Consider the following 25,325-nt stretch of genomic DNA (forward strand, 5'->3'; position numbering starts at 1 on the left):
AAGACGTGATCACTAGAGGTCAGAGGGGTGGTATTCAATTTAGGGGCGGTAACTGGAATGCTGGCTTTAATTATAGAAATGTTATCCCGAAAGTATAGATTGAGGGAGTTAAACAAATCCTGGATCACCGTTGGTTTGGGGATGACTCTCTCCATGTTTGACAGCTTGTTAACAATGGTGAAAATGTCCTTAGACTTATTTTCAGAGTGGACAATTATATTTGAAAAGTAAAGTGCCTTAGCCTGGACGATAGCTTACTTATAAGCGGTGCGAGCAGCTATATAAATAGATTTGGCCTGAGGGTCATAGTTTCTCCTCCACTTGCGTTCCTTGTGGGGAATGTCTAATTTTTTCGCCTTCAAGTCCTCAGAGAACCACTTCTGAGAGTCCGGACGGTGGCCTCTTCTGAATTTCTTCAGGGGAGCATGTAGATTGCTTGAAGCCAGCAGCCAGCAGCCAGCAAGAGATGTTCATTTCAGCCTGCTCGAGATCTATACTATCAGTAGGGATGATGCTTGCTAAGTTGTCTAAGAAAGCTTGTTCGTGAAGAGTGCTCCATTTCCTAATAAGTAAGTAAGTAATTCTTTATTGTTTTAGGTTAATAAAAACCGTTACAAAAAGTGCAAGAAAACAATCTTATAAGAAGTTTAAAAGACCTTAAAAGCAGAAATTCATGGTCGATCGAATAGTAAAAGTAAAAAACAGTAAAACCCCGCTGGAAAAAATGTTCAAGGCACTTGGTCCTGTCCCGGGTTTCTACTTAGCCAAGTGCCTGGGATATTTGTTTCCGTTCCGCTCGTTTCAGAAATTTCACTAGCTTCCCATTTAGTGGTGGGAGACCAGGATCAAAACAAGCGAGGACAGCTTGTCTGCGTGAGCGAACTCCTAGTTCGTTGAAAGCAGTTTTCAACAGAGCTACTCTTTCTTCGTTCAGCCTAGAGCAAGTGCACAATAGGTGTTCCAGATCTTCGATTCCTGTTCCGCAGAGCCGGCATTTGGTCCCATAGTCCTGCCTTAACCATGGTGGTAGGTGAGGAATGGCGGGTAGAATCCCCAGCCTGTGTTTGAAAAAGGCCTCTTTTGTTTTCCAGCCATACCCCAGACCATAATATGCTTGGAGCCCCGGTGTTCTGTATGTGCACAAGGTCATCCAGGCATGGCGCCTATAAGAGAGCAAAGCTTTGTCCTCCACATGCGATTGTCTCTTTAGACTCTTGTTCACTATGCGCTTAAATTGCGCATGTGATACAGGAGTCTGCCATAGGTCTTTCAGTCCTGTGATAGACAAGGACTCCTCTAGGTATTTTTTCGCCGGCATTCGCGATGTGGTAAGCATGTCTTGTCCGAGTTTTCGGTTCAGGGTGTTTTCTTGAGAATTCTTTAGTTTATACCAGCACTTGATGTATGAACCCCTTCGAGCAAGCGTTTGGCACGTCAGCCCGAATTCCAACCGAATCTGGGCCTGCGAAGTATAGGGTGATAGATTAAAAAGAAATCTGTAGGCCTTTGAGATGGTCGTGTCCAGAAGTTTAGCATCAATTCCTCTTAGAGCCTCACTGCCATACGTGATTGATGACTCTATTTTGATTTTGGCTACTCGTAATAGAGGAAGTAGAGTCTCACCGGTCAGATTGGTCTTTAGCTGTTTCAATGTGACGGCTATTAGCATGCCTTTCCTCTTGATGGCCTCTAATTGGTTTTGGTAGCGGCCACCTTTGTCGACTTGGACTTCAAGATATTTGCATTCAGAGCAGTTTGAGATTGCATCCGAACCAAGCATCCAAGTGTGCGACTTTTTGCTTCTAGTTATAGAGAGAACTTTTGTTTTACTAGTGTTCACTTCTAGTAGGTTTTCGACAGCATAACAATGAAGCGTGTTGATAAGGTTTTGAAGACCAACTTTCGTGTGACTGACCAGGACCACGTCGTCTGCGTAGGAGATGCTGGGCAGCCCTTTGCCTCCTAACCGCGGAGCATGCGAATTGCAGGCATTTAAGGTGGGTGGCAGGTCAGCTGTAAAAAGATTGAAAAGAGTTGGAGCTAACACGCACCCCTCTTTTAGGCCCTTTGTGGTCGGAATGCGCCTAGAGAGGTGCGAGCCGTTCCCAAGCTTTACCTGGACCCATGTGTTTGTGTGCAACTCAATCAAGAGGTTTAGTAGAGGTGAGGGAATCCCCCAGGAGGCCAGTTTTGCCATAGGATTTCTCGGTTGACGTTGTCAAAGGCCGCTTTAAAGTCCACAAAGCAGAGGTGGAGAGCCTGCTTGGTCGCTCTTGCCTTGTCAATGAGCAAAGAGATGGCGATCAAGTTGGTTGTTGTCCCTATGTCTTTGCAGAGCCCCGTTTGGCTGGATGGTATTGAGCTTTGGTTTGCAGCCCATTCTCGCAGATGGATCAATAGGAGTCCTGCAAAGTATTTGGCCTCAACGTCAAGGAGTGCAATCAGTCGGTAGCTTTTTGGAAGGAGTCTGTCCCCAGCCTTATAGATCGGTGAAATTATCGAGCCCCTCCATGAGGCGGGAAGACACCCAGAGATGGTGACAGATGAATAGAGGGGGATCAATGTGTCGGCCCAGTAATCAGGTTCAAGTTTGAAGAGGGCCGGGGGAATACCATTTGGTCCAGCTGCCCCGTCTTTTCGACCTTTGGAGATTAGTTTCCTGACTTGAGCCGCAGAGGATACTAGAATGACGTCTTCCCTTGGTGAGCGAATTTGCGGTTGTCTGCCACCCAGAAGATTGAGAGGCCCCCTTGTTTTCCTGTCCTGGTGATTAAAATGTTCATCAAGAAATAATTCCCAAGATGATTTCGATATGTATGATGTTATACCGCTGATTTTTGGATTTAGCAGTTTGTTTATGATCGACCAGAACTGGGCGCTGATTTTTGGATTTAGCAGTTTGTTTATGATCGACCAGAACTGGGCGCTGTTGTTGCCCATGGATGCATGATGAAGTTTGGCCCAGAAGTCAACGTCGTTAGCCCTTTTGATTTCCCATTTCAGTTTTTTGATATCCGCTCGGTACTTGCGGATCCGTGCTAGCAGCATTACATCCCCCGGGATTTTCTTTAGCAATCTTAAAGCTTTATTAATCGCTTTTTTGTATGATTTCATTGCCAGTTTCTGGGTGCCCGAGATCTTCCTTGTAGCACCCTGTGCTGGGCGTGGAAAATGCCGTACAGTTGTCGAGTAGTTGTTCGCAAATTCCATCGTAAATTGTTCCCAGCCTGCCACTATATTGCCGGAAGGATAGTTTGAGGTGGTCAGTTGAGTTTTTGCCGCTAGATGTACCTCCGCAGTATTTGCTACTGACGTTTTAATACTTTTAAGTTTGATGGTGTAACTGTCCGGCGGCCCAGTTGCGTTTAGAAGAATATCATCTGGGAGGGCTCCTAAACTGACCTCTTGAGGGCGATGGTCGCTTTCACCCTTGTCTCCTAAGTTGTAGCTCAAAACGTGATGAAATAGCGTGAGGGAGACTAACGTATAATCAATGAAAGAGGTAGTAGTGCCTGAGATGAATGAAGCCACAGATGGTGAATCCTTTACGAATCTTCCGTTTAAGACCCTCAGGCCCATGTGTTCTAGATCTTCCAGTAGTGCCTTTGCCGCCTTTGAAGCCTTGCACTGACTGCTAAATACTTGGTTCGGGATATCCCAGTGATCAGACTGTGCCTGAATATCATTCTTTGCTGAAGTCCCCAAGATGCACTGATTAAAGTCTCCAGACAAAATTAGATTTGGGGATGTTCGGGTAATCATAACGTTGTATAAGTGGTCTATTAGGGTTTTCCCCTCCTTTCTCTTGTTTTTAGGGTTGATGTAGGTGTTAGTCAGCTGTACCGCTTTCTTCTTACCCCCAAAGTTAAGTAGTACCTCCACTGTGTTTATGGCCAAGGAAGTTGTGCTGAGTGCCCGAGCGTAACCAATCGTTGATATTTTGAGATAGGTTGCTAGGCCTCCTGACAGACAACCAAACTTGCTTTTCCTTGTGGCTGGGGAGTGATGACAGGTATAACCCTCTAGATGAATAGGCTCTTCCAGCCATGTTTCCTGGAGGAAGATAATGTCAAACGATTTGACATATTGTAGGAAATCAGTATCCGCTGCTTTATTATAGAGCCCATTGATGTTCCAAGAGCATAGGTCCATGTGCGGTGCCTCCATACGCGGATCTCTCTCTGTTCAATGACCTTGTCATTGAGAGTTTCCTTGTGATTGAAAATGTCCTTGTGAATTACATATCCTGAAGAGCCGGTGTTCAATTGTGCGATACGTGTTAGTAGGCCTTGAAATATTTTGCGTGGGTATCGCCTGTGGTACTATATTAGAGCGACCCAGTACACCCCTCAGCACGGACCTAGTTATTGAAATTGTGTCTGGTCGCTGCTGGGGCCGCTCAAGTAGGGGCAGCGGGTATCCAGTGTTGTAGTGGACCGCTGTGTCGATCCCCCATGCTTTAAGGAGACCTTGCTCCTTGAAGATTTTATTGACTATGTCAGGGGAAGTCCATGTAGCTTTTGTCGCCTCATTCCCATCCAACCTGCCTGACTTTATCAATTCAATAGACAAGAGGTCCGCTGAAGACAAGTCCTTAAGTGCTGGTATGGTACTAAATAGCCGCAGTAAGTTCCGTCTATTCAGAATATCAAATGGGCCCTTTGATTGATACTCTGGAGTGAAAAGGATGGTGGAAGAAAGATCCTTTGGATAGGGTTGCAGGGGAATTGGCTGGTTGTTCCGAGCTTGCGGATTTGAATTGCTGTAGTTCCTAATAAGGCCTCCAGCCATTGTCGGAGATTTGCCGTCACTTGCCATGGAAATAGTAAATTTTATCAGGAAATGATCCGACCAGATGCAAGGGCATATGACGGGGGTGGAGATGGTAAGATTATTGCTCCTATACCCAAGTTTGATACCGGGTCGAAGGAGATAACAGCTCCTTTAGTATTACCACTCCCAATAGCCATCCCTGTACCCGGTAAATTAGCTAAAACAGTAACTGGGTTAGTGGAGTCCTCCGCGCTTGTCAATGAAACAGAGGTCGCTGCTGTTAGTAACCAGCAATCCCATGAAGGATCCCAAGGGTCCCAAGGGGTGGTTGCACCTAATAAAGTAGCAGCGCCGGACGTAGGTGGGGGCAATTTGGAGGACCCAGGAGTTGGGAATACACTGGAGGCTTTGGTAAAGTCAATAACTGCAATGAGGGAGGAGATCCGTGCTGATTTTGCAGTCTCTAAGACGAATCAGAACGAAATCAGAGCATCCTGTGAGATGCTGGGTCAAAAAGTGGATGGCTTATGCGCAAGGACAGAGGTTTTGGAATGTTCTGTGGGATCACTGACATCCAATCTTGAGATAGCCAGATCTAAAATCCAAGCGCTGCAAAAGGATGGGGAAAGTATGCGAGAGCGAGTTGAAAGCTTGGAAAATGATTCCCGGAGAAATATTTTGCGACTCTTAAAGATTCCGGAAGGAAAAGAGGGTACAAACCTTAAAAGCTTTGTAATAAAGATCCTAAAAGACTCTCCTAATTTGGAGGAGTCAGCTGACGAGCTAGATAATAACATCCAGCGAATTCATAGAATTCCGTCTAAAGCCAGGGAGAGACAAACCCAGAAAGGTTTTGATCAACTTCCTGACGTTCTCACTTAAAGATAAGATCTTGAACCTCGCACTGAAAGCCAGATCACTACAGGGCCCAGACTTCTCTTTTGAGGTGCGGTCAGACCTAGCCTGACAATGGTCTCCTACGCGGATGACACACAGCTGGCGGTCACGTTAAGTGGGGACTCAGCAGGGGAGGCCCTCAAGTTCTGTGAGGGGCTTCGTGCGGTAGCCAATTGGATGAATCAGAACTGTCTCCAATTGAACACTATAAAAACAGAGGTCATGGTGTTTGGTAAGCAACCTGGATGGTGGAATGATCGCTGGTGGCCTTCTGAGCTTGGAATAATCCCAACTCCTATCACAGAGATGAAAAACCTTGGAGTCTGGTTGGACCCCTCCTTGAGCTTTACGTGTCATACTGAAAGGGTAGCCGCTACCTGTTTTGGTGTCATTAGAGGCATCAGGCCGGTATTGAAATTTTTTGATGCCCCCACCAGACAGCTCGTGGTCCAGGCCTCAGTGCTATCCAGGTTAGACTACGCCAGTGCTCTGCTAGCAGGGACCAACCAGGTGGAACTAAAACGGCTGCAGCGAGTACAAAACGCCGCGGCAAGAGCGGTAGTTGGCCTGCCTAGGAGATGTTCGGTCTCTAGAACATTGCAGGCGCTCCACTGGCTTCCAGTAGCCAGGAGGATTGAGTTTAAGGTGCTCTGCCTGGCTTTTAAAATTTTAAAATGTACAGCCCCACCCATTTTGGAGAATCTTCTGACCCCTTATGTTCCCTCCCGACCCCTGAGATCGATGGGTCAGAATTTGTCTGTGGTCCCACGTTTTCTGCGGAGCAGGATTGGTGGCCGCTCCTTCCGAGTGGTAGCCGCAAAACTCTGGAACTCCCTTCCTGCGGAAATTCGAGTACTGGAAGATCTTCTCCAGTTTAGACGTGCGATAAAAACAGTACTTTTTAATAAAAACCGCTGATTCGGCAGCTATATGTAATGTTGTGTTTACCTTCCTGGGCGCCAGGACGCCCCTTTGCTGGGGCAGCTGTGCGCGTTACAAAAGTAATTAACATAACTTAACATAACATCTAAGACCACCCTTGATAGGCAATGGGAGTTGGGGCAGCGCATGGAAAAATTCAGAGCGGTAGTTGCTAATGTTCAGATGAGGTTCCCAGCCGTTTTGCGTATTATGTATAATAATAAAATGCATAATATCCGTTCACCTTCGGAAGTAGATGAGTTACTAGAATCTATTAGAGACCATGTCCAGGCTCAGAGTAAAACATAGCGGATTATGTGGAAGAGGTGTGGCGCCGCGGCCAGGGTGACTGACTCCGGAATCTGGGGATCACGGTTCGATCCCCGGCACCGACGGCAGATTAGCCCAGCGACCATGTGACTCTGGGCAATAGCTTGCTTAATCTTCCTGACGGCCCCCAGCGCCTAGAGACCCTTACGGGTGATTGTGCGCTTTACAAATGTGGATTATTATATTATTGGGTCTGAACAGGTTAATCGCCACTATAAAATTATGGCTGGTCTATATTAGTTCAGTCATGGACTTTATAGCCCAGAATCAAAATGGGTAAAAAACACGGTAGGAAGGGGGAAAAAAAAGGGGGAGTAGGAAAGAGCTATAGAAAAAGGGGGAAAAAAAGGAGAAAAAAAAACTTTGAAGAAGAAAAGTACATAGTGTATGAGGGCTACACCTGCAATTACTAAAAAAAATAAAAATAGAGTCTTTCTCATTTTCTCCTAATTTACTTCAGCACAAGAGGGGGTGTAGGGGAAACACAAGTTAAATTAAAATCTAATAATGTATGTATGTATGTATATGTGCGTGTATATATATATATATATATATTTGCACATATACTTATGAATCTGTGAATAACCAAAGGTGCAGATATATTCCCTGCACCTTATAAGGGTCCTCTGCCATCACAATTTAAGTTCCCCCTTAACATCCATACTGGTTTGGAGTCTGTTGACAGACTATACTAGCAGGGTGGAGGTAAGGTTGGAGAGCTGTTGTGGGTGTAAATCTGGCAATCCACAAGGTCAGAGTAAGTAGGGGAGGGTTTTCCCGGGGAGGGTGGGAGCAGGGGGGAGGGGGGAGGGTGAAAAAAGCAAAAAATCCTCATAAGTCTGCCTCTTATTTTGCAGAATGTTTATCTCTGACATCTGTCCAACATCAAAAGTGTAAATGGCAAATCTTAGGATTCCCGCAGGAGTTGTTGGGAAAGGTTGATGTGAGGGGGGTAGTGGTGGTACCATGACAGCCCTCCACTATATGTCCTGGAATGTCAATGGTTTGCGAGTGAGAAGAAGGCGGGAGCGTTTAATGCAGTATTTGAGGGACTCCCCTGCGCAGATCATTGCCATTCAGGAGTCACATCTTCTTAAAATAGAGGCAGTGGAGATACTCAAAAAACAGAGATGGGTTGATAAATTCTGCTCTACTGATCATAATGACAATATTAGGGGGGTTATATTTATTTTTTAAAAAGCTGCTAAAGCCCAAATCTTGGAGCTTATAGAGGACCACACAGGGAGATGGCTGATATTGAGAGTTCAGTTGGTGGGTCAACGCTACACTTTGGTGGGCTACTATGGCCCAAACTCAGATGATCCATCGCATATGGACGCCATCAGGAATCACCTGCTACTTTTTCAGGATCCGGTGATTTGGATGGGCGACTTTAATATTGTGCTGAATCCTAAGTTAGATAAATCAGCAAATTCGAGGGCCTGTAGTTCACCAAAGTCTAGGCGAACTCTTATAGGAACCATGACTCAGCTAGGCCTGGCGGACCCATGGCGGGAAAGAGCAGGCAGTAAAATGAGGGTTTCCTATCGGAATAGTCGTTTTAAGCATTTATTTAGAATCGACTACGCTCTGTTTACTTACAACTTGAAAGACACTTTAATAGCGATAGAATATCTCCCATCTCACATGTCAGACCATTCGGCTCTTGTTTTCTCACTTAGAACCGACAGTAGGAGGGAACACCCATCTTGGTCTTTTGACCGGACACTCCTACTTGAGGAAGGTGAAGTGAACTTCCTGGCCACAGAAACAACGGCTTTTTTTTTAATTAATCTCGAGTCCTCCTCTCCGGCAGTGGTCTGGGAGGCCTTTAAGGCCTTTATAATGGGGTGTATCACAAGTAGGTCCTCATATCGGAGTAAAAAATATAAAGATATGATAGCTAATTTGGAACAGGAAATGAAGGGCATTCAGTTCAATCTAGGTCAGTTTCTAGCTTCTCTTGAGGAGCAGTCAAAGTTGGCTGAGTTAAAGCTCCAATTAGAAAACATCTTACAAGAGAGGGTTAATAAAAGATGGAAAGCAAGCAAGATCTCCCATTTCGAGTTTGGAGAGGCCGCGGGTAGAGTATTGGCGTGGAAAATAAAATCTGACCAAGCTCTGAAACATATCAGAGAAATCAAGGTGGTAGGGGAGGCGGCACCAAGGACATCTAGTCAGGAGATAGGTAAAGCCGTTTATGAATTCTTTGAGGCAATCTACAGGGAAGAGTTACCAGATGACCAGACAGCATGAAATACGTGGCTGGAAGGAATATTGCTCCTAACCTTATCAGCAATACAGAGTAACAGTTTAGAGACTGCAATAACGGAGGTAGAAGTAAAGGAAGCAATACGGCAGGTAAAAAAAGGGAAAGCATCTGGCCCAGACGGTCTTCCTGGGGAGATTTATAAAGTCTTGGGGGAGAATATCGTCCAAGTATTGACAACCCTTTTTAACGGTATCCTTAGGGAAGGAAAGCTACCGCCAAAATCATGGGGTGAGGCCACAATTGTTCTCATACCCAAACCAGGGAAGGATGTATCAGACTGTGGGTCTTACAGACCAATATCTTTGCTGAACAGCGACTATAAGATCTTTGCCGCAATACTGTCAGCAAGATTGGGTAACGTAATAGGCACCATTATCCATCATGACCAAAAAGGTTTTATTAAGGGGCGCCATCTTTCAGACCTTACACATGACTTGGTAGGGGCCATAGATATTGCCTCGGCTTTTTCCCTTGCATTGGCCACCTTAACCCTTGACGCAGCTAAGGCCTTTGATAGGGTCAACTGGCCCTATCTAAACGATGTATTAAAAAGGTTTAACTTCGGGGAGGGCTTTCGTAGAACTATTGCTTTGCTTTATGGAGCCCCTTCGGCTAGGCTGCTGATTAATGGGATCTTGACAGAACCCTTTAAGATTACTAGAGGTACGAGGCAGGGCTGTCCGCTCTCTCCCCTCCTTTTTAATTTATATATTGAGCCGTTTGCCCAGGTTTTGCGAGCAGACGAAAATATACCATCATTTAAATTTAAGGAGTGGGAGAGGCGGACAGCATTATATGCTGATGATATCTTAATCTTCACCTCGGATCCGGTATTGTCCTTCCCCGCTGTGATTCAAAGGGCAGTAGAGTTCTGCAAGATCTCGGGCTATAGTATCAACTCAAGTAAGACCGAGGTCATGGGGTGGAATATTCCGGATCCACGGTTAGGTATAAACACTACCACATCTATGCGTTATCTCGGGATCCGAATCACCCAAGACATCGGAACCATTGCCCAAACTAACCTAGATTGAGTCTCCAGGGAATGTAAGGGCCTATTGAAATCTTGGACTCACTTGCCACTTTCTGTAATGGGTAGGGAGAACCTAATACAAATGTCTATTCTTCCTAAGTTTATATTCATTTTTGGTGCCATTCCTTTGGGGTTTGCGGTGAAGATGATGGACAAATGTCAGCGAGAGCTTAACTCCTTTATTTGGAATTATAAGTCTACTAGAATTGCATGGAAGAAGTTGAGGAGGAGATGGGAGAAGGGGTGTCTCGCCCTACCGGACTTAGTATATTACGCATGGGCCTTTCAGTTGTCCTACTCCAGGATGTTACTAAAAACACCATCTAGTCTTCTAGAGGGGACAATGTATAAAGCCATGTTAACCGGAGCAAATATACCAGCTGATGGATTTCTATATAAATTTGGGAGCCAGAAATTTTTCAAGAAAGTAAGGCTAAAAATGATACAGTCATGGGCTAAGGTCTGGCTAGCCATTAGAAGAAGAGTGGGGCTGTCCTACTACTCCAATTTCGCTCCCATATGGGACTCCCCGGGTTTACCGGAGGGCCTAAAGGACAGCTTATCCTCTCCATTAGAGGAGGCTGGGATTGCTAGATGGGGAGAGCTAATGGTGGACGGATCGATACTTCCTTGGGATGAATTACATGAGCGTATAGGTCCAGCATTCTCTAGATTTAAATTCATCCAGCTGGAAAGCTGGGGGAGAGCCCAGCGGTGCAAAGATGTACTCTTCGGGAAATCAAGCTCCCTGGAGCAGGAGCTATTAGAAAGGCCTAGGGGTGGTAAGGAGGTGGCCTTCTGGTATTGGCAGCTTCTGGAGGAAACCGATGGGGATTTTACCCTTCCAGATGAATTGTGGGGAGAGACAACTGGCTTTCAGTGTGAGGAGATATGGTTAAGATCTTTTGCGCTCCTCTATAAAGTGGTGAAGCCATCATGGCTGAGGCGTAACCATCTGTTCACAGCACATCGGGCATATATAACACTGCTGAGACTTTCCAAATTTCTCCCAGACAAGAAATTTAATAAATGCAATTTACCAGAAGCTTCAGACATTCACATGTTTATGGAATGCCCCAACATCGGCCGGTTCTGGAAGGAAGTGGTATCTACCTTGAATTCCATTTTGAATACATCATTAGTAATTTCATTGCCACTTATCATCTTTGGCTTAGAGGACAGCATTTCTGGCAAAGCGAGATCTTTTCTGTTCTATGCCATTTTGTTGGCTAGAAGGCAGATTTGCATACGGTGGGTGGAAAAAACTGCTCCAATATATTCGGACTGGCTCACGTCTTATTACGAAACATCAAAGGTGGACATGGCTAGAGCTTGCAATAATCGTAACTTGGCCTTTTGGGATCTGTTGATACAGTGGAGATAGTGTTCCGGGTTTTTTTTTTCCCCGGGTCCTATGATTATGCCATCAACACTCCTTGGACCGGGTCTGGTCCCGATACGGTTTTTGGTCCTTCAGGTTGAAACATACCTAGATGGAGTCAGCGTAAGATCTTAAAATCCTCTCTTCCTTCTGGGACTTCTCTGCCACCAGTAAAACATTTTGCGTTCCGGTACCAGAGATGGGTATCACATTTTGGTTCCCTCTCTTTGTCGGGGACACGTAAGGTGTTTGGCATTTCCTAAGTAAGGGGTAAGGCAAATGAGGACAAAAAAAAAAAATATTGCTCCACACCTGATCAAGAGTATGACCTTTCACGTGAGTGGCGGAATTGATATTTTGGCAGAAATTGAGGGTCGAAAGGAGTTCCATGATTTCAGCGCCCTGCGGACCGCCTGACTCATCATTACACCAGTAATTAAAATCAAAGAGCAGAAGAATTTTCGTATGATCTGTAACCACAGTAGCTAACTGTTCGCCCAGGGAGAGTGGGAAAGTGGCCATATATTGGGGGGGTCTGTAGATGAGAATGCAGGTTAATGGGCCAGTCTTAGATTCTAGTTTAATAATTAGGTTATCTACTCCAGGAAGGTTCAAGGCGGACTTACTGGTGAAAACATGCTCTTTTTTGATGATTGCAGCTACTCCACCACCCGTCTTTCCCTGAGCCCGATCGGCATGCAGGATGTAATATGGCTCTGGGAGGGCTGCCAGGATGTCTGGGGAGGAGTCAATATTGAGCAATGTTTCAGTGATGAAAAATACATCAGGCTTGTCATCAAGAAGGAGTAGAAATATATCCAGTTGGTGCTTGACCAAAGAACGAGTATTCAGATATCAGATATGGAGTGTTACATTAGTGGCCGAGAGCGAAATAGGACTTTGACAAGGAATAGCGGGCAGAGGATAAAGTACATTGGGAGATTCACGGAGGATGTCAAGGTGGATCAGATGAACGAGGGTAGCTGGACCGGGCATAAAATCAGCCTGATGCAGTGTTCGTAGGTCTTCCGAGGAATGGTTGATCATTTGGACAGGGGTGCTGGCCCCAGGACCCGTCCTTGCGCGGACCAGCGCAGACGGGCTTGTCTTTGGCGCGGTCATTTTATAGCAATGAGGGCGGGAGGGCCGGACAACTGGTCCGCCAACCCGAGACCTCACCAAAGATGGCAGCTGAGAGCCCCTCGACAGCACCTAATCGGCTGCGGTGGGGATTCGGCAAAAATGCAGGTGAGGGCAAAGCAGAGTTAAAAATACAATTTTAGAAGGTTAAAAAATAAAAATGTTCAAGTGAGGTTAGCGCTGTGCTACATTCCCGGCTTCCGCCTCAGGAATGATCAAACTCTTAGACTGCGCGCGTGAGCAGAAGCGCGACTTTTGTAGCAATGCAATATAGCAATAGCCTGTCAGTTAACTGAACTCCCTAGTAATCAAGTACACAGTCACCACAGAGTTCTAATAAACAACTAGTGTGCTAACATATCGAATTAACATAGGCAAGTACTCCTGAACATCATTATGCTGGAATAGGAGCTGTTGAATTTAAGGCCTTTCATGAGGAGAATGGTAAGGTAAATGAGTACTGAGATGAACCTTAATGCAGAATGTAAACACAGGGTCAGAAATTTTAGGAGAGGTATAGGGTATAGTATTTGAGGCTTACTGTATTTTTAAAGGGGCTAGAAATAGGTAAAGGAGGACCATCTGCATAAGTACAGCATCCCCATTCAATTTACTCAGCCCATGCATTTTCACAGTCCCTAACACCACTGTGTTTTTAATGTAGTAATATTTTGGTAGACGTAAATGATATATGGAGTCCACGTTTTTGTGCTGGGTGCAAGACGGAGCAGTCCCAGTCCATTAGAGCTCCTTTCAGGTCACAGACAGTAGGTTCAGTCCTCTTTTATTCTTTGGCAGGTCCATAGAGTACTCTGAGCAATGCTGGGTGAGGGTGCAGTTTTGTACGATTTACCTGTCTGTTGGGGTGGGGAAAGCTACGACACCCCTAGTGCCTCTCTGACAAATGGAACCGTCTACCTACTTTTTGAATAGATCCGATTTGCTTATTCACAAACAGGCCCAGAATACAATTGGTCAGAGAAAATCTAAAATGGACAAAGTCTTTCGTCAAACTGATCTTAGGCTCTGAGGTTTGTGGGTGTGCAGGGGGAGTTAACTATGATCATTACTAGTGTCCTCCCATATCAAACGCTTGAATCTAGTTTGAAGCAGCCACTCTCCCGACAACAATGTAGGAGACCGATGAATGTTAGGACAAAAGAAGGGTCCTATGTCACCCAGGGAGGGGACACACCAGCATTATCCTGGTAACCTATTTTCTTCCTTTCCAGGGCATCAAAATGTTACCTGTATCCCAAACAGACCTGTCAGGCAGGATTTAGGCCGTTCGTCAATATTATGCAGAGTTCATAGGAGTCATCCCCCTCACATCCAGTTCTCCCTTTTGAGTAGGTTATGAGAGGAATATGACATCTTGTTCACACCTCATTCAAGGCTGATGACAGGCTGTGAGTTGGCAGATGCTACGAATGCTAATTAGCATCCTGAAATCTCATATATGTGGAGAACAACTCTCTAGAAGTTACATTTCCTTAATATTTATCAAAATCCAACTCCACTATTTCATTGGATTTTTGAATAACTAATAAAATATTGGTTTAATTGTTTCCTAGCTGGTCTAGGATTACTATTTTAATCTACACTCTCGTTTTCTACAGGGAGCAACTAGCCCTGCCAGGGGAAATAGCTTTTAGAGCCTTGGCACTGTTGAGACATGTTAATATTAATCTTCAACAAGTCTACTTTTAAATGCCATGCACTCTACCTTGAGGGCTACAATGCCTCAATAGGGGTAACTTACACATATTTCAAAGGGATATCACACTGCAAGTTTAAACTGTAACAATCAATCATCAATTGTTGGTCTAAAGCCATGTTTCCCTTCCCATGTGACCTTGTAAAAAGGGGAATTTTTCTATGCATACATATATGTGTGTGTGTATTACCTACTGGTGGTCACCAGTAGGTAGTTATAGTTAGGACCTATTTTCCATAGGAAATCCGCAATATTCTATTTGCAATAACTTTGGCACCGGTTGACGAATCTTCGTGAAATTTTCATAACTCATGGGGGGCTCCAGTCTGCTCCGATCCTGAAAGGGGGTGATTCATCAAGCGGGGGCCAAAAAAAGGGGGTCCCAAAAAGTGTTTTCCACATGCAATTTCCCATAGGAACCTTTAGTCGCAGCTACAACCTGAACTGGTGAACGGAATTACACCAAATTTGGCAAAGAGGTAGTCCTTGGTTCAGACTTGTGACATAAATCTGTTCAGTACTTTTTTAGATATTAAAGGGAAAAAAATATATATATCTGGACGGAGCCTAACAACACATCTCATCGTGAGATCTGATTGGCTGTCAACACTTCATCCAAGAAGTGTTGGCAGCCATCTTGGGACCGATATACATGGCAGCACCTCATTAAAAAGCATTGCAGTTAATAGAAGGTTTTAAGACTTTAGTTACATTATAAATCATTTGTTGAGGGTACCATACTCATTTTAGGAATTGTGGTGTGTTCTAAGGTGTTTTTACCATGTGAAAAAGCCTTCTGCTGGGATATCATGAATCATGTTTGAGAGAAAACTATTTTCTCATGCTATTCCCACAGAGGTTTGGAAGGTGATCTATAAGCTAAATTGAGAGCATATTTTCTGTAAATTCACATTACCTTTCTCAGTCATGTGAGAATGAAGTCTGACATTCTCAGTAATACATGTACATCCAGCAAGGGCAGAGACTGTAAGTTGATTCCTTTGTGTTCTACTGTAGCTTCCAAAAGTGTTCTAAAGAACAACTAGAGTGCTAACAGCCTTACTTATGCCAAAAGTATAGCACACCTGAAGCCATCTTGATTGGAATAAAGTGGTAACTCTTAAAACATTTAACTTAAAAAGGAACAATATGAGGGGCTTCATTTTGCCATAGAAATTATGATTATCACTGTAGAAAGAAAAATTAGGGCACAGTTTCACTTCTCAAATCCTCTTCTATTTCATGAAAAAATTTCTGACATACAGACTGAAACATGCACTTTGAATACCAGCAGCAGAATTCCCTGGTGAGCAGTAGCTTTACTACAGTGATCTAATGAGCAACTAGAGTGCTAACATTCAGAATTCATGGCAAATGTATGACACATCTGAATGCCTTCTTGATGGAACCAAAGTAAAAAGCTGAAAGTATTTCCTACTGAGGAGAATGTATTAAATGAGGAAATTAGGAAACTTCATAACACATAAGTCTCCCAAGATGGCCGCCAGAGACAAAAGAGCCCAAATGTAGCACAAATATTACCAAGGTGAAGCCCAAGTATAGCCCAATGACAGAATGTCCCAGAGTGTTCTAAAGAACAACTAGAGCGCTTACAGTCTTATGACAAAAGTATGGCACACCTGAAGCCATCTTGATTGGAATAAAGTGGTAACACTTAAAACATTTCATTTGCAAAGGAACAAAATGAGCGGCTTCATTTTGCCATAGAAATTATGATTAATGCTGCAGAAAGAAAAATTAGGGCACAGTTTCACTTCTCAAATCCTCTTCTATTTCATTAAAAAATTCTAACATGCAGGCAGAAACATGCACTTTGAATACCAACAGCAGACTTCCCTGGTGAGCAGTAGCTTTAGTACAGTGATCTACTGAGCAACTAGAGTGCTAACATTCAGAATGTATGGAAAATGCGTGACACGTCTTAATGCTTTCTTGATGGAACCAAAGTAAAAAAACTGCAAGTATTTCCTTCTGAGAAGACTGTAGTAAATGAGAAAATTAGGAAACTTCATAACTAATAAGTCTCCCAGACGTGGGTCCCGTGATCTCCATGCCACTGGAGTCAAGTGTTGCGTACCGTAATGCGCATGTGTCACAAATGCGTGGGAGCAGGAGTTGCGGACCGGTCACATATCAAGTGCGCACATCACGTAATATTAAATGTATATGATGTAACTAAAAAACAGACAGCCATCGCACACCGTATGCGGATCTTTCATGACTGTGATGTGTACGCTTTGGGTGCATGACTCAGAAAAAAATGTGACTTTTTTTTTTAAAGAAAATAATATAAATATATTAAAAGAAAAAATTAAACAAAAAAATAACAATATTTCAGTTTGATTAAAAGAAAAATGTTTTTTTGCAAGTTTCAGAAAAATATATAATGTTATTTAATTAATAAAATGTTTATAAATAAACAGTTAAGAAACTGTAGAAAATCAGTACAAACAAATAGGTATAACTACTATTACACTTAAAAATTAGCATTTAAAAAATCTTTGAAATTTACTGAAAAAACCATAGGTTTCAGAGACGTTATAGTTAGAGATCAGAATTTAAAAAACCTTAGAAATTCACAGAAAAAAACATAAGTTTCAGGGGTGTTATAGTTAGCTGGACATTTCACTCATACAAAACCATAGAAATTCCTTTGTTATAGTTAGTTCTGCTGACTATAACTTGCGCGCCCGCAATGCACTGCTGATGATGTCACATATTACATCATTCATGACATGGTCAGTGATACCACTGATGACATCACTGATGACATCTCAAATGACATCACTGATAACATCATCCACGTGACAATCTGATACACCTCATCATACACTAGTATAGCCAGAGTCAGATATGCAGTCATCCTGCTCACTCATGAAAAAAATTAATCACCCTTACATTTACTCACTTACACAATTATACACACAGCACCTCATTTATTCAAACACATAGTAACTCATAGTGAATATGTTAAAAAATCACCATTACAATTATACACTCATTTATATAGTTACTCTCACAATCACTGACTCTTACATATACTTATTTATATACACCAACTCTCACATACAATGCCTTTTATTTTTTTACTTTGTTGAATATGTACAACTAAAACATATATTCGCTCATCAACACACAAATAAATACACTCAGTCACCCAAACAACTGTTTCCACATGCACTGTTAAACCTATACACCAGTCAATCAATCATTCACCCATCTATGCATAGAGTTACACACACCACACACAAACTCAGTGTCCCATACAAATACTCACCCAACTAATCAATAACTAATATACACACTCATGTAGTTAGTGACCAACTAATGCAGCATGTTATACAACAACAGAGACAGTGATGCACACATCATTCACATAGTTTAGTTACTAATCCATGTAGTAAGTGAGACACTTTTAATTACTCACCTACACAGACAGTCATACAGCTACTAAATCCTCCTCCAGACTATTATATATCCACTCAATCTTCAATACAGATTGATATATATATATATTACATATTTAAATTTCAAACTAAACAACATTCAATGGATGATGTCATCAGTGATGTCATCAGCGATGTCATTTGGGATATCATCAATGATGTCATCAGTGATGTCACTGACCATGTCATGAATTATGTAATATGTGACATCATCAGCAGTGCATTGCGGGGCGCAAGTTATAGTTAGCAGAACTAACTATAACTGAGGAATTTCTATGGTTTTGTATGAGTGAAATGTCCAGCTAAGTATAACACCCCTAAAACAGATGTTTTTTTCTGTGCAAAAAACATAATGTATATATATATTACCTACTGGCGGTCGCCAGTAGGTATATATAGTTAGGATTTTTTCCCTATGGGTTTTTTGAAAATTCTATGTCTAATAACTTTGGCGTTTGTGGACGGAATTGGCTGAAATTTTCAGGAAAATGGCACATTTTGTTTCTGAGCAGCCCCTGAAAATTTGGGGGGGTTTCGTCAAGGGGGGGCCGAGAAAAAAGGGGGGTCCCAAAACGTGTTTTTAACATTGATTTTTCCATAGGGCGGTTAGCCTCACTTTTAGCCCGAACGGCTGAATAGATTTGCACGAAACTTGGCAAAATTGTAGGGACTGGTAGCCCGATGTGCCTTTTGTAGGTCTCAATATATGTGCTCCAGTGGATTTTGAGAAATTAACGTTTAAAAAAAGATATATATCTGTAACAGCGGACCGGGCAGCGCTCCAGGACGCGTACTTTTCGCGCAACGGAGCTTTGTGAAGCGAAGCTGATTGGTTCTCTGGCGTCTGTCAACATTCCAAAAAGTCCGTAGCGGCCGCCATCTTGTCTCTCGGTAGGATCGAGAGACAAGAGGAGGCCAAAACAAAGGGGCAAATAACCATAAGGGGGCATAGTAGATCCTCCCTGACCCCCTAGGTTTAATGTGGAGGCTTTAAAACGGCCCCGCGGGGCAAAAAAAAAAAAAATGAATGATAGACTTTTCAAATACTGTTGTTAATTGATTGTTGGTTTTGTTGATTATTTTTTATTTTTTTTTATTTTTTAAGGATTGTTTATTGTGTTTAATAATTTATTAAACTTTCTAACGCGGCACGTCATATGACGCATTACGCGACAACGCAGGTCCAGAATATAGTCAAAATGTCTCCACCAACCAGCGGACGGCACACAACCCCTTTCAGCAGGCTAAATAGTTCTGTTAAATGACAACAGAAGGGACAGGCAACAAGAACCATCAGTCAAAGAGGGGAGGGCAAGTTCTTCTCTACCGGGTCACGTTGGAGCGCTACCGGAACTGATCGAATTGGTAGTCTACAGTGTTTCTGGATGTTTCAGACTGAAGCTGGCGTTAGCATGAGAGCACCACCATTTCGTAGCTCCGTCGTGGCCATTCCACGAGCAATCATGCTAGGCGCTCCCCACCAGAAGCCTGCGGGAGTCGGGGGCCCCCAAGACTTTTGTAGAATCTTCAAGGATGAGGGGACGCTTTCGAGAATGGAGCCCAAGCTCTAGCAGACAAGCGTCCGAGTTCCACGGTGTCGCAGGCCCATTTTAGTGGACCACGCCCAAATCTGAAGAGATGGCCGCCATTTTGAGAGTCCTGTGGCAGCCGCCTATCGCTGCACCGCAAGAGCGGGAGCAACTCAAGTACATGGTGAGCGAGACGCTGTAGTCGAAAGAGCGGGCGGTAAACAGCTGAATAGCGGAAGAGGCACAGTGTAGCAAAAGCGGGCTGAATGGCAAATGAAACGGAAAAGGGGTGCCCCACTACAGCGTGTCTTTAGGTGAAACGGATTGTGGGACAAGGTGAAGAATGGAAGAGTCACCAAAAGGAAAAAAGTTCCGCTTGACCCCGGGAGCCGGCCACCTATGTCGGGGGCGATCTCAGGCCACACCAGGGCAACACGACTTGGGGAGGGGGCCGGAGCCAAGCGCCCCCTCCGAGTCCGCGACATGACACCGTCCCTCGGGGGCCTCCGTCAAGCGGTTCAGGGTGGCACCGCATCACAACAGCCCCCACTTACTTTAAGAATAGTGAAGATGAAGCAATTGCAAATAGGCTTCAGACAATGTTACAAGCACTCCTCAAAACTTTGAACTTTCAGAGTGCATGAGTTGGGACAGCGAGGGGTGATTTGGTTTCTCGGACTGTTTTTCTGGTCTCTCACCACTGGCATACTTTAACGTTTTCTTGTTTCTAGGACATTAATAGGTTTTATCATTACGTTATGTTATCGTTTCTTTGTTTGTTGTTTAATAAAAGTTCATGTTCATCAGTGGCCTACTGATTTTCGTTTTCCTATTTTTTTCTTTCCAGGTTGTTTCATGGTAAAGTTTCTGTTAACAGGATACAGTGATCACTTCGTTATTATTGCATATGTCCTTTTCACTAGGGGTGCTCTCTGGTCGGGCCAGATGACGTATCTCTAGTAAATGGTCCGGGTGAAAAAGGTGCATCAATCAGTGGGGAGTAGATAGGCATGACAGATTACAACGGGGGAGAAAGGTCCGCATTACGTACCCTTTCACTACTTGCAAAGATTTTCCTACGTTTATTTGCAAACAGGGAATACCTCCAAAAAGAACTAATTCCCAAACAGTCAATGTTCGGACAATCAATCAATCAATGAGGAATGAAATAGGTACGACGTGTTAAAGGCTTGCGTTACCTACCCTTCACTATCTGCAAAGGGAGAGAGAATATTCCTATTCTTCCTCGTTTGCAGGTAGAGAAGATCCTTAAGAGAATTAACTTCGAACAATTCAATGCTCGATTGAAACAATCAACAAGGGGTACTGTGAACACAAATGAACGCCGCTTATGTACATACGCATTGCTATTTTCAACAGGTTGTTCCTAATGTTTCTATTTTAGCGAGGTCAAAAAGAGATCCCATTAGTGGCCTACTGATTTTGCTCGATTCCTTTTGTTTTTTTACACGATTTTTCGCTATCTGCAAAGACTAAACAGAGTATTGTGACTCTGTGCTTGTTTGTAAATAGAGAATGAACCAAAGAGAACAATCAATCAAATGGAGAGAGAAGCAGGCACGACGTATTACAAAGGGGGCAAAGGGCTGCGTTAACTACCCTTCACTATCTGCAAAGAGAGAGTACTCCTAATAGAAATGAGGGGTGGGGGGCAGTATTCAAAGCAGATCAGTGTGCATAAACACGAAAATGTTTTTACTTACCACGTACTTGACATTCGATAGCTTATGATATTTGCTATTAAAAAACCATTGAAATTCACTGAAAAAACCATAGGTTATAGACCATATATAGTTAGGAATTAGCATTTACAAAACCTTGAAAATTCACTGAAAAAACCATAGGTTATAGACCATATATAGTTAGGAATTAGCATTTAAAAAACCTTATTTTACTCACACAAAACCATTGAAATTCCATATATAGTTAGTTGCACTAACTATATATCGCGCACCCGCAATCCACTGCTGATCATGTCACATATTACATCATTCATGACATGGTCAGTGACATCACTGATGACATCACTGATGACATCTCAAATGACATCACTGATGACATCACTGATGACATCTCATTTGACATCATTCTTGTGCTAATACGATAAACCTCTTCAGACTCTAATATAACCTTAGATACACTCAGTGTAAACAGACACTCACACACTGCCACTCATCCATGGAGTTACTCACACACCCAGTCAGTCATGCAAAGAAACAATCTCACCTCCATTTCTTCAACTATACAGTTAAACACACCTTACTTATTGAAACATATACTAACACATATTTACTCTCTTATACAATCCCTGATACAAGTTCACAATGATCGATACAACCACTCACTCATTCAGTGGCTCTCATGCACAGTTATTTATATATGCCAACTCTCACATGTACTGTATTTTACATATGTACTTACTATGACATGTAGCATTGAGATATCCATTCACTCATCAATACACTCATGCACACAGTCAACTGCCCATGTAGCTGTTTCCACATGCACTCTTGAACTCATACACCTAGTGAATAAACTGCTCACACATCTATGCATAGAGTCACACACCTTCCAGCCACCCCCACACAAACTCAATCTCCCATAGAAATACTTGGGCAACCAATTAATAACACATATAGCCTCTCGTATAGCTAATGATCAACACATGCAGCAGTTTACAGAACAACAGACATAATGATGCACAAATTAAGACAGTTTAGTCACTAACCCATGCATTCAGTGAGACACATTTAATCACTCACTCATACAGTCAGTCATGCACCTACTAAATCCTTCATCCAGACACTTATACATCCACTCAAGACATATTTTAACTTTACAGAAAAATACAGTCACTGGATGTTGTCATCAGTGATGTCATCAGTGATGTCATTTGAGATGTCATCAGTGATGTCATCAGTGATGTCACTGACCATGTCATGAATGATGTAATATGTGACATGATCAGCAGTGGATTGCGGGTGCGCGATATATAGTTAGTGCAACTAACTATATATGGAATTTCAATGGTTTTGTGTGAGTAAAATAAGGTTTTTTAAATGCTAATTCCTAACTATATATGGTCTATAACCTATGGTTTTTTCAGTGAATTTTCAAGGTTTTGTAAATGCTAATTCCTAACTATATATGGTCTATAACCTATGGTTTTTTCAGTGAATATATATATATATATATATATATATATATATATATATATATATATATATATATATATATATATATATATATATATATATATATATATATATATATATATATGTATATGTATATGTTATATATGTATATTACCTTCTGTCAATCACCAATAGGTAGTTATAGTTAGAACCTAGTTTCCATTGGAATTTTGTTTTTGATTTGCCAAAATCTTTGGCGCCAATTGACAAATCTTTGAGATATTTCTAAAACTAATGGGTCGGCCCTTTCAGTTTCTCAGTTGAAAGTTTTGGAGTGATTCATGAAGCGGGGGCTGAGAAAAAAGAGGGATCCAAAAGCACGTTTTCTCTGCGTTAATGTCCGTAGGAAATTTTGGAACAGGCTGCAGCCCGAACTACTGAATGGATTTATACCAAATTTGGCAGAAAGGTAACTCTTGGTTCAGAAAGATATCTTCTTTTAGATGGTGTAAATTCGTTCAGTAGTTCCTGAGAAATTAACAAAAAGAAAAATATCAATATCTGTGTATTGAGGAGGAGTCGTGACTCCTCCAGGGCATGAGCTTCACTCTGATTGGCTGCCAACACTCCAAACCAGGAAGTGTTGGCAGCCATCTTGTAACTCGGTAAAACAGAGTCACAAGAAAAAAGGTGAAAAAAGGATAAAAAAACAAGACAATGGGGCAAGGTTGAAACAACCTGACCCCCTAGGCCTGCTCCCCGGAAAAATTAAAGAAATAAAGTAGGGGGGTACTTCCCCGGGGACCACCACTTCCCCGGGGTACTAAATATTGAAATAAGGGGGTCCTTTGCAGACCCCCGGGCCCCAGGCACCACCACCTCCCTGGAGCTTTAAACACTTGGGAGGAGACTGCAAGGGTCCCCTCCAGGAACCCTCAACTGTCCTGGGGACCACAATCCCCCAGGGCCAGCTCCCGCAATGTCCCGGGTGACATTGCAAACTCTGTTTTGTTTTTTTGTTCCCAAAAACCAAAGTACGATTGCTTTTGCACAAGGGGATCTGCATATTAGCAGCGCAGTTGAGGGTTCCTGGAGCGGAGCCTAGCAGTCTCCTCCCAAGTGTTTAAAGCCCCAGGGAGGTGGTGTTCCCTAGGGCCCGGTGGTCTGCAAAGGACCCCCTTATTTCAATATTTAGTGCCCCGGGGAAGTGGTGGTCCCCGGGGACGTAACCCCCTACTTTATTTCTTTAATTAGGCCCCGGGGAGCAGGCCTAGGGGGTCAGGTTGTTTCAACCCTGCCCCATTTTCTTGTTTTTCTATCCTTTTTTCACCTTTTTTCTTGTGACTCTATTTTACCGAGTTACAAGATGGCCGCCAACACTTCCAGGTTTGGAGTGTTGGCAGCCAATCAGAGTGAAGCTCATGCCCTGGAGGAGTCACAACTCCTCCTCAATACACAGATATTGATATTTTTCTTTTTGCTAATTTCTCAGGAACTACTGAACGGATTTACATGATCTAAAAAAAGGTATATTTCTGAACCAAGACCTACCTATTTGCCAAATTTGGTGTAATTCCGTTCAGCAGTTCGGGGTGTAGCTTTATCTAAAGTTCCTATGTAAATTAACTTTGGGAAAAGTTGTTTTGGGACCCCCTTTTTTCTCACCCACCACTTGATGAATCACCCCGAAACTTTTGAGATAGGAGCTGACTGGAGTGGTCCGTCCTTTTTGAAAATGATGCGAAGATTCATCAAACTGCACCAGAGTTATTGGCAAAACATAAAATTATTTTCCTATGGAAACTAGGTTCTAATTATAACTATAATTTATATATATGTGTGTGTGTGTGTGTGTGTGGGTGTGTGTGTGTGCGTGAGTGTGTATGTGTATATATATATATATATATGTGTAAAATAAAATTAGCAAGGTAAATAGAAAACAAATGGAATTTAATTAAAAAGAAACACGGAAAGGTAAAGAAATTAAATAAAATAACACTTTTTTATAAATATATATGAGAATATTCATTTATTTAAACAATGCAAGTATCAAAGCAGACCTTTTCATGTTTTTGGTTCCAATATCAATAACATTCTTTTCCATTCAAATAGGACACGTGACCTGGAATGATTATCCTCTGACTCCTTATGCATACCCATTTATCTGCAAATATTACCTGGCCAATCGGTAAGGCTTTCCTATTATCTACATTTTAATGGAAAAAATGCAAAATCATATAATGCATAAGATTCTCATTACATTGAAACATTCTCCATTGCAATACTAATCCCTTACTATATCATGTGTCTTACATTGCAGTGCAAGGTTTGCTGTTTTTTTTTTCAAAGGCAATGGCCTTGACACATACAGCTCTATATCATGGTAGTCCTCAATATCTAAAAGCCAGAGTTAATTACTACTCTCCTACAAGGGAGCCATGCTCTTCTCAGCTACCTTTGTTCCAAGAATTGGGAAATCTAGGAAAACCAGTGGCTCTTTTTCCTTTTTGGCATCCAATTCCTAGAATAGACTTCACCTTGAGTTTTGTGTAGAAGCATCAGAACTTTTATTTATGAAAAACTCAAGACTTAGCTCTTTGTTCAGGCAGATTTCTCTCTTTCTATTCATAGCGCGGGGACACTGCTTGAAGCATCTGTTGCGCTTTTGTAAATCCTTGTTCATTCATTCAAGGTTAGGGTATGTGCTTTA

General features: G+C 42.7%; 1 protein-coding gene across 1 annotated transcript in view; it reads left to right on the top strand.

Annotated features, from left to right (window-relative positions):
* LOC144769234 (C-type lectin mannose-binding isoform-like) overlaps positions 1 to 25,325 on the top strand; it is a 197,907-nt gene that overhangs the window by 155,492 nt on the left and 17,090 nt on the right. The window contains exon 6 of the mRNA XM_078653276.1: positions 24,728 to 24,803. Within this exon, the coding sequence (XP_078509402.1) occupies positions 24,728 to 24,803 (76 nt within the window). The remainder of the gene's footprint in view (positions 1 to 24,727; positions 24,804 to 25,325) is intronic.

The sequence above is a fragment of the Lissotriton helveticus genome, chromosome 1_1 (genome assembly GCF_964261635.1).
Source record: "Lissotriton helveticus chromosome 1_1, aLisHel1.1, whole genome shotgun sequence".
Lineage (NCBI taxonomy): Eukaryota > Metazoa > Chordata > Amphibia > Caudata > Salamandridae > Lissotriton > Lissotriton helveticus.